Below are 10,729 nucleotides of genomic sequence, written 5' to 3' on the forward strand. Positions count from 1 at the left end.
GAAAAAGAGAGGAAAAAGCCTACAAATCACTTTTGCACCAAGTGCAGACGCAGAAGACGGCGTCTGAGACTTAGATTCGAGAAGTTGTATTGCTAGAAAAATACATTCAAGTTAAAAAAAATAAGTTCAGCAGCTCCTATTCCATTCATTCAAATACTGACTTGCACATTTGTCATATGTTTTGCTGCACTAACAACTTCATAAACTGTCTCCATTGAGTGGTGAGTCAATGGGATAAAGAGCATCTTAGTGTTTTTTTGAGGAACCCCCCCCCTCCCCATCCAGGTCGGGTGGGGCTGGGTGATGGGTGAGGTGGATGGGAGAGGGTGGGTGGGGTTCGACAGAGGGGCGTGTGTGTGTGTGTGTGTGTGTGTGGGGGGGGGGGTTGTGGTGGTGGGGGGTGAGGTAGGGTGGGGTGCGGTATGACACCCAAGCTTCTACCGAGTCATGGTGTTCTGGAACATTGGCAAACTCCCACAGTCCACACCAGCTGGGACAACACACTCTCTTTCACATGGAAACACACACACACACACACACACACACACACACACACACACATAAACACTCACATGTGCACAGATACACGTACACACACACACACACACAACCACACACACCCACACACACAGTGTTCTTGAATAAATCAAAAAACATTCAGTCTCCATCTGATCTCCCCTGGTGCCATGGTTCTGCGAGGGAGTCCATATCAGCCAATCAGATTGCACAACTGGTATTATGGGGTAGGGGACTCCCAACAAGGGTTATAAACATGTTGTGCTGGTTTCCATGGTGACACGAAGGGAGGCCCACAGACTTACGCATAAATGCCTCCCCCTGAGTTAAAAACCCTTAAAATGAAAAAGTGACTTGTATAAAAAAGAAATGTGTGTGTGTGTGTGTTTGCGTGTGTGTGTGAGCATGTGTATAATTGAGACACATTGCAACATTAACTAACACTGCACTGGGAAACATCAGTTGGATGATATCCCAGACTGCATTGGGAGTGGTTGATCATGATGTCATTCGCTTAAAAGCTGTGTGCGTGTGTGTGTGTGTGTGTGTGTGTGTGTGTGGCTATCACATCCAACCTATTGTGTAAGGTTGATGAACTCTTACCATGTGTGTGTGTGTGTGTGTGTGTGTGTGTATGTGTGTGTGTGAGGGAGGGGGTTCCATTGTCCAGGCTAACCTTGGATGCTATGAACAGTATTGGAAACTCTTCACTCACACATAGCAACACAGGCCCCTGTCTGGGAGTACATTGTGTGTGTGTGTGTGTGTGTGTGATGTGTGTGTGTGTAAATGAATGCATTCATCTGCGTGCTTGTGTACCTATGTTGAGACGGGCGTCTTTCCCCGCTTGGCCGAGGTTCCTGCTGTGACCTTATTTCCTGTGGAAGCAGCCGAGGCATGATGTCATCCTCTACCGGCCCAGAGTCAACAACTGTAGGCAGCAACCCCCACCCCAACACACACACACACACACACACACACACACACACCATGACTCTCTCTCTGCATCCCATCCTATCTGTCTATTCCGCTTTTTCCCTCAGTCCCCATGAATTCCTCTTTTCTCTAAGTCTTCTGCCCGGGTAACAAAAACCTTCTCTCCCTCCTGCTGTTTTGCACAGACGTTCATTCATTCCCCTTTCCTGTCTTCCTGTCTTTGAATTTCCTTTTTTCTCCCCTCGGCTTCTTCTTTATAGTTCCTTTTTTTTCATTTTCAAGGTTTTCCATGCCAAAAAGAAGTAGGTTCCCGACTGGAAGGACACTGGATCGACAGCTGGCTAGAAAAATCCCTTCCTCAACGATTACTGTCAAATTGCTCTTGAGCATGGCACTTCGCCCCTAACTGCTTCAATAGACCAATAGGCTATCAATAGGCCAACAGTAGATGGCTGTTGTTGCAGTGGGCAGTTTCCAGATGTAAAAGTGTGTAACAGGTGAGTACAAATATTACAGGTGAATACAAATTCCATTTTTTATTGACTGTGCTTTGTGGAAATTATCAGGTTTCTAAACCTTTTTGACCCAGTAGATTGCATGGATGAAACTGCCCATTGTATAATATAGTAATACCACTGGTGCAGATGAGTACCGTCAGCAACACTGAATCATCCTCAAGGGTATTATGGCATCTGTACTGTCTGAAAAGTTTTCTTCCAAGGAGTATACAAACAAAAGAACAACAAAAACAGGAGTGATTTGGACGGGCCTTTGACCAATCAGATTGCCTGGCTGAAACTATGTATTGTGCAACAATATTTACAGTAGCTACACATACAGCATACCGTAGAACCAGTCTAAACTGAGATGTACTATTTTAGCCCAGCAACACATCCACAACAGTTGGTGAAAACACTCAAATCTGCTTTGGGTTTAATTAAGCCATCAGAACGGCAGCTCTGGCCTCGGAGAGGGGTGTGTGTGTGTGTCTGTAAATCATGTCAGCGTTGGCTGTTGTGAAACACCCCACTGAAACAAACACACACAGGTCAAATATAGATACAGAGAAACATGCTCTCAAACATCTCTCCTTACATTTCCCAACAACAGAGAGAGGGAGAAAAAGAGAAAGAGAAAGAGAGAGAGAGAGAGGCTTTACCAATTATTATTGAAAGCCCATTGACTTTAAGTGCCACAGTAATGCAGTGTGCATCAGATATAGTTAGCTCCACTCTCTGGATCTGTGATGCCATCTCTCTCTGCTCTGAGTTAGACTGGTCCGGCCTTGCCTCTGATTTATATCAGCTGGCTTCCCTGTCTCCATGGAGATTAATGGGTGCACTCTGACAGGTGCAGAAAGCCCTGTATTACTCTGTCAGCAGCAGCAGCATGCGCACACACGCACATACACACACACGCACATAGACAGAGATGCTACAGCCTGAGGCCAATGCCATCCCAGAGGGCTTAGCAGCACTTCCCATCAAAGCCAAGGTTGTGCCAGGCAAAACATAGATACACACATACGCGTCTTCAAGGTTGAGTGTGTGTAAGGGGTTGTGTATGGGAGCACGAGGGCATTTGCTCACATGTGTGTGGGGGGGCTTGCCTCGTTTACAGTTTGATTGGCAGTTTAATGTGCAATTGAGGCAGGGGGCGGGGTTGGCGCTGAGGAATATTAGCATAATTCCCAGAGTGCCAGAGTCGGTGTTGGGTGTCAGAGAGCTATTCCCAAACTCAGCTGTGACCCACAGTAGCACTGGGTCAACTTACCTCCTGGCCAACACACACACGCACGCGCACTGTCAAACATATTTACACACATGCACACACAGACACACACACACACACACACACATACACACACACCAACTGGCATTCATATGCATGCACATGCATGTGTATGCACTCAGGCGCACACATACATGAACACCTGGACATGTGAGTGTGCTCATGCTCAGAAACACACACACACACACACACACACACACACACACACACACATACACGTACGCACACCCACACACGCACGCAAGGTCCATTTACACTGTGGCGACAGTGAGTCTGTTAGCGGGATGCCATAGTACAGGGGGGAGGACAGATTTAGGTCCCCCTCACACCTAGCTCTGCCAAGGGTGGAGGGGGTTGGGGGTAACGATACCGTTAACACTCAGTGTGCCAACAGCCCCCCCCCCTGCCCCCCAGCTCCCCCCGCCACCCACGACCCTCCCCCCTCCCGCTGTGCTCCAATCAGCACCTCTCATTGGGTTGCTCTGCCTGCCACACAGCAACAACTCTCATACACCGCTCCCAAAATAACACAGCGGCCAATCGCAGGGCAGGGATCGAGGGGGCCAACCTAGACTGACGCCTTGACCGCGGGTGAGAGAGAGACAGAGAGGCAGAGAAGAAAGAAAACAAGGGAGAGAAAGGAAGAAATAAAGATGAAAAGAAGGAGACAGAGACGAGGGAGATGTAGAGGCAGAGGAGAATGAACTGGAGGGGAAGGAGGGATGGACAGGCAGACAGAGGACGGAGGAGGAATGAGATAGCGTAATGATGTGTTAGGGTGCTGGCTGTTCTGTTCTGACTGTGGCAGCTACCATGGTAACCTCATAAATAGGTGCCCTACATATCAGCAGGGCGTAAGGTTACACAGCTCAGTAAATAAACACACACACTGCGAAGGGAGGGTGGAGGGGAGAAGGAGGGATGGAGGGAGAGCAGAAAAATAAGCAAATGAGCAAAAGAAAAAAAAATCTGAAGGAGTGAGGGTGGGAGAAGGGTAAAAGATTACACCAGCCGTCTGATACTATGTGTGTATGTGAGCGTGTGTTTGTGTGTATATGTGTGTACGTGTGTGTGTGTTTGTGTGTATATGTGTGTATGTGTGTGTGTATCTATTTGACTGTCTGTCACACATCATTAGCTAAATCCATAATGTGCTGTTTAACACCCACATCAGAGACAAACTGAGTTACCCCCCCCCCAAATTTAATCACTGCAGTGTCGGCGCCACATGCACACATGCATGCTTGCACACAGACTCAAACACTCACACACACACACACACACACACACACACAAATGCATTAACACATGGAGACGCACACTCCAGTTCCCTCACCCTCTCTCTCCCTGTTTAGCACAACCCTAAATTACCTCTAAATATTCCCCAGGGAGGAATAGAGAGCCAACACACACACACATGCACGCGCAAACACACACACACACACACACACACACACACATACGCTGTACCAAACACAGGCAGTAACCAGGAAAAGTCAACAAAGAGCCACTCCTAACACAATGAGCTGTACTGTTCCATGATTCAGAGTGCCAGCCTTCTATTCCAGCCCAGATAGAGAGACTGTATCAGTGTGTTCATCACAGTTAATGAATATCATTTATCACGGCCCATCAAATACAATTACAGCCACATTGACCCAGTTGTATAGCAACAGGGCAGCGATAAATCCTCACCAAGCCTTTTTAAATGACATAATTTAAAAAAAAAACAACGGTCTTTCCAATTGTCTGACTGTGTCAGTATAATGCTGTCAATCAATCTGTCACTTGGTCTCTGTATGTCTGTCAATTAGTCAGTCAGTCAGTCAATCAGTCACTCTCAGACTATCTGTCTGTAAATCTATTTGCCAGTTAGTCCATACACGCGTCTAAATGCTAGAGTTGCACAATTATGGCTAAAATAATTGTGCAACAAAAAAATTTGTATCATACATCAACATGTTGACTTTTGCAACTCCAGCAGAGAAGAGCGTCCTATCCCCCGTAACACCCCCCTCCCCTGAGATGCTGGCAATTTGCCGTTGATTCTTTGGAAATGGTCACTGGGAGGAATTTACTCAACACACAGGAAATGACAAATAGAAACTTGAGAATGAAACACAAAACCATCTTCTGCTCCATTCAGAGAAAGTGACTCAACAATGACTAAATCTCTTGACCACGTCTCCACCTCTACCACACACTAAGAAGAAGGATTTAGGTCTGAGGAGTGCAGTTTACTGATATCAAGTTAAATTAAATTATTAATTGTAGAAAATAAAATCTCAAGGTACGATTACACATGACAAACTGTGCAGCTGTACTACATATCTCTCTGTCAGTCTGTCCATCTGCTCATCACTAGTTTTCATGTCTGTGTGTCACTTACTCTGATCACCTCAGGAGTCTGCTGGATGAGGAGGGTCGAACCGCTGTCTCTCATGGCAACAGGATCACTAACAGCAACAGCAGCATCTCTCATGGCTACCGGCGTCGGGATAGCAACAGGGGCAGGAGCTTCAGGTGCAGCCACAGGTGTAGGAGCAGCTGGATGGGTGGAGGTAGGCAGGCTGGCAGGAGCAGATGATGCAGGGGCAGGGACGGATTTGGGGTCTGTTTCAGCTGTAGAGGCCTCTGTAACTTTATCTGCAGCCTCGGTTTTAGTCTCAGGTGTAGGTGTAGGTGTAGGTTTGGGAGCAGCAGCAGGTGAAGGCTGAGGTGCAGGTTCAGATTTAGCCATAGACACAGCTTCAGATGGTGCAGGTGCCGGTGGAGCTGCAGGTGTGTGTGCCAGGGTGTGTTGTGGCAGTACAACTGGGGCTGCAGATGAGTGTATGGATGGTGCAGTGGGGGCTGCTGGTGTGTATGTGCTCTGAGGAGGGGTCTCAGCCCTGCCGGCGGTGGCCAGCGTGTCCTGCAGGAGCCTCATCACCTCCCGCTCCTTCCCACTGCTCCTCTCAGAGCTCCCCGTGCTCCCCGCCCCGGACTCCACCAGCTCCTGGGCGAAGCTCTCAATGCTCTCCAGGATCCTCAGCAGCAGCGCCCCGTCCTCTTCTTCTCCCAGCCCAGCTTCAGCGTTCTCTCCCTGGGGAGGCATGGACATGAAACCCTGGGGAGTCCTGGAGCTAGGGCCGTTAGCAGCTAGGTTGCTAGCCGGCTTCTGCGCTTGGGCCTGGACCATTTTGGACTGAGCGAGGGCCTCACTGGAGCTGCTCCCCAGGCCTCCCTCTCTCTTCCTGGTCTTGGCAGGGAGCGGGGGCTCAGTGCTCCTGGGGTGGCTCATACTCTGGGACAGATTCTCCAAGTCCATAAGCAGCTTATCAATGTCATCGTTCCTGTGTGGGACGGCTTTGGGTGCTGAGGCTGCGACTGGGGCAGAGGAAGGCCAGGAGGGGCTGTAGTCAGCACTGGACGGCTGAGTATTTGAAGGCGTTTGGAGTGTGTGTGGTTGAGATAGGTGTGTGTGTTGATTGAATGCTATCCCGTTTCTGTTCTGGGAGGTGCTGTGTCTGTCTGTTACCCCTCTGGCTGGAGTGTGTGCCTGTTGTGATATTTGTTCTGGACTCTTGCCTACATCTGCTTCCTCCTCAATGTAGAGAGCCTCCATGGGGGACGCTGGAGGAGTGTGTGTGTATGGCGGGGTTGGGGAAGTACGAAGAGGGGAGGGAGAGTGTGTTGGAGATGTGGAGGAGCTGGATAGAGAGTATGTGAAAGATGGAGGAGAGAGTGTGTGTTGTGTGCTAGAGGGAGGGTGTGTGTGCTGTAGTCCGTTCGTAAGCGGAGTCGCTCTGGACGGGGAGTTCTGGACTGGCTTATTATGGCTGGACTCTGATTTCAAAGAAGAAGAGGATGAGGAGGATGAAGCAGAGGAGGAAGCAGGAGTTGAAGAAGAAGAAACAGTCTTGGGGATGGGAGGTGACTGCACCACATCCTCGTAGCGGGGAGGCTGCTCGTTGCCGAAGATGGGAGAGTAGGGTCCCTGCTGGATGGAGTGCAGACTGCTGACCAGCTCGGCCAGCTCGCTGTGCCCGCTTCCAGGAGCACCCTGCCCCCCCTGCCCGCCGCCTCCCAACCCTCCGATCCCCTCCAGCTCCAGGGGAAGTCTCTTCAGATAGGAGCTGAGTCTGGTCATCACGGCCCGGTACACGCTCTCAGGACTGGCCCCTCCATCCTCTGACCCTCCTCCACCAGGGGCCTTGCGTCTGATACACTGCTTGATGATGTCGGTGCATTTCTTCAGGTCCTCTGAGCATTTCAGCAGGATGTCCAGGCAGGCGCGGATGTCCTCCCCGCCCGCTCCCCCGGCACCCTCCCCCCGCGTCTTCTCCAGCAGACGGGCGATCAGGTTCTCCTCTCCCAGGGTGCTGAGGTACAGGGAGGCCACCGTGTTCAGGCCTTGGTCCAGTGACCCGCTGCAGATGCTGGAGAGGCTACCTGTCGACCCGCCCCCCACTTTGGTGACGGCTGACAGGCTGCCTGAGCTGCCCTTCAGCTTTGTCTCCTCCAGCCCCATCCCTTTCCCTAAGCTGAATGGCGGCAGGTTCTCGTCATTGGAGGTGACCGTGCCGTTAGCCATTCCGTTAGTGGCGATGCTGGAGCTGAAGTGTCCATAGATGATGTCCAGGTCGGTGGAGCGACGGCTGAACGAGTCGGGACGGACCTTGCGGCCTTTCCGGAAGGTGACGTGGCTGGAGGAGGAGAGGCGGAGCTTATCGAAGGAGAACTCTTTGAGCTTACCGCTGGCCAGGTTGATGGCCTCTCCGGTGATGTCCTTCAGACTGCCAGAGGCCGCCAGGTTCCCAGTTGATCCTCCACAGCTGGGGGCCTTTTTACCCCGCCACGGGGGGCTGTCCTCCCCTACACACAAATTACCACTGCTGCCCGCCCTCTCTAGAGTAACAACGCCATTATAGCTGGTATCCATGGCAACACTGGTTTTACCATGGCTAGGGATCTGGTGAGTGGTGATGTTACGGGAGTGTGTGTGTGTGCGATTGAGGTCGGTGTGTGCGGGGTCAGGGATGACCAGCAGCTCGGAGCAGGTGCCGCGGTGAGCCACGGTGCAGTCCAGTCCCTGGGAAAGCGCCCCGCACGGCCCCGAGCAGTAGTGCACGGCGTGTGTGTGAGCGCGGCGGTCCACTACTACACTGTTGTAGCAGCTCACACTGCTCACCACTACACGATAGGCTGCTGCCATGGCGACCAATGTCCAACACTAGGCCGTCACACGGGGCATAGGAAGGTCAAAATAATACCAAAATAAGAAATTCCAAAAGAGAAAAAATATAGCTTCAACAAAAAAAGAATCTCATGGATTACACAGATGTGTTGAAACTCCTTCAGCTGAGAGAGAAAAACAGTTTATATCCAAAGTCTGAATCGTTTCCCTTAAAAACAGATCTATTTCTTGGTTACATAAACACTGAAAAAACGCATGATGACCATTTTTTAAAAAGAATATAAAGCTGCAACACTTGCTGTTTACCTCGTTTTAACAAAGCAAAAAAAAGTAGGCGCTCAATACCTGAACAGAAATGCCCAGAACAAAAACTGAAAAAGTCGATATCCCTTCATGCCTGCTGCCAGCAGAGCTTTAAAAGGTTCCACTCCCTCGCTGAGGCAGAGCGTCTCTCGCTTGAAGTCTGTGGGCCTCTTAATAACAGCTGTAGGGTTCCTCCTCTCTCCACAGGGCACCTTCTCTGCTTCCTCTCTAGCAGCGGCTCATTAGCCGCTAATGACAGCCGTGGAGGACGGGGACACAGTGGAAGATGCAGCAGGGGTATCATCCATCCCTCCGCAGAAGCAGCCCCAGGGGCCTAATCCTAGGCCAGCGAGGCCTTCACATCGCCCCAGCCCGGGCTCACCCCGCTGGGCATCGAGACGCCGGAAGAACTCCCTCTCTCGCTCTGCGGCCTCCTCTGTCCTGGAGGAGCTGAGGACCGTTCGCTGACTCCAACACAGCTGCTGAATAGCAGGGGATCAACCACAGATGGTTGGCTGCCTCTCTCTCTCTTTGTGTGTGTGTGTGTGTGTGTGCGTCTGGCTCTCGCTCACTCCCGCACTCTCTCTCTCTCTCTCTCGCCCCTTCCCGTCTCGCGCTGTCAGCCGTATGTCAGAGGGAGTGTGTGTTTCTGACAGGAGGACGCCACCTGTGAGTCAGCAGAGAGGGGGACGGAGGGAGAGAAGAGGGAGGGCGGGAAAGAGGGAAGGGGGAAACAGAGAGAGAGAGAAAGGTAAATCACTGAGACAGTCATCAGGGAGTGGAGAAGTGTGTATGTGAGTCCATATGTGAGTGCGCACGTGTGTGTATGTATGTGTGTGTGTAAGACACTGTACACCCTCCAGCTATCGTCCAGATGACAGCAGATATGGGAGCTTAGCCCCTTTATCATCAAAGACCTGCAAAACCGCACTTAACTTCCTGCCAGATCACCCTTGAATGTACGCACACACACGTGCACACACACACACACACAAACAGATCAAAAGGAGGAGAGGAAGGGAGAGATAGGAGGGTGGAGGGTTAAATAGGCAGAGCAGAAAGAGAGACATAACTCCCTCTTTCGTCACGGCAGAGCTATAAAGAGGTTTTCTCTAAACCCGCTAAGGAACCACGACTCAGTAAAAGAGAGGCAGGTGTGTCGGAAGGAGCAAACACCTGTCGCTTTCACGTTCCCATGCCTGTTTTTTTCACCAGCGTGCCAAAGCAAAGTCTCCATTATGTTAGTATAGCACAATAAAGATGTTCTATTCTATTCTATTTTATTAGAGAGCAAGCGTTACAGATCATATGCCAAAAAATAATGGCACAATGACACAGACAACCACAAACACGTATGCACACATGCGTATGCAAGCGCACACACACACACACACACACAAAGAGATGAAGACAGACATTGCCAAACACAATAAAAGAGGCTCAATTCGCCAGAACAGCAGTCAAGAAGAAGTTATTGTGTGACCTTAATGGTATAAACGTGTTGCTAACTAGCGCAGCGGTCCCAAACTCAGTGCTGGTATTCATATAAAAGAGCAGAAAAGAGAGCTCCATCCCTGCTTCCCTGAACCTTATTATAAGCATAAATAAAACACAATTACTCCTCATAGGGTTGTAAAAACCATGATAATCGAAAACGCTTGACGTCTGAACTGACAGATGCACCCGAAAAGGCACATTTCCTTGATAATACATCCGAATCGCAATTTCAAACTGAAATGAAGATGACGTTTCAGACAATAAGCACTTTTATGCACGCATTTAAATTCTGATAACATTTGGCCTGGTAATTCGATCTATTTCAAAACATCTCAGTTTGCCCGAAAAACTTCCACTGCTGAAGGTTTGTATTGGCGGGGATGTAAGGTACGGTAAAAGTAGTCAAGCGATACGTAAATACTAATGCTGTGCCACATACCAGGGACTAACTGAGCCTGACTAGAAGGTAAATACACTGTGCAGTAAATCTCCAAACAAGCCCGATTG

At 50.0% G+C, this 10,729-nt stretch overlaps 1 protein-coding gene across 4 annotated transcripts in view; it reads right to left on the reverse strand.

The window, feature by feature from the left end:
* The window catches only part of ppp2r3a (protein phosphatase 2, regulatory subunit B'', alpha), a 29,572-nt gene extending 20,184 nt beyond the window's left edge, over nucleotides 1-9,388 (reverse strand). The window contains exons 1-3 of one of the 4 annotated variants that reach the window (XM_071528698.1): nucleotides 7,713-9,388; nucleotides 5,958-7,655; nucleotides 5,633-5,681 (exon numbers count right to left, since the gene is read on the reverse strand). In XM_071528698.1, coding sequence (XP_071384799.1) covers nucleotides 5,633-5,681; nucleotides 5,958-7,655; nucleotides 7,713-8,440 — 2,475 coding nt within the window. In that variant the 5' untranslated portion in view covers nucleotides 8,441-9,388. Of the gene's footprint in view, nucleotides 1-5,632 lie in introns of all 4 variants that reach the window. The other 3 variants (XM_071528700.1, XM_071528699.1, XM_071528697.1) reach the window with 3 other exon arrangements.
* Between the last annotated feature and the right edge of the window lie 1,341 nt (nucleotides 9,389-10,729).

This window comes from Centroberyx affinis, unplaced genomic scaffold (genome assembly GCF_046629955.1).
Source record: "Centroberyx affinis isolate AG114_WGS23_722 - 3 ecotype Tasmania unplaced genomic scaffold, CSIRO-AGI_Caff_v1 ptg001705l_1, whole genome shotgun sequence".
Classification (NCBI taxonomy): domain Eukaryota; kingdom Metazoa; phylum Chordata; class Actinopteri; order Beryciformes; family Berycidae; genus Centroberyx; species Centroberyx affinis.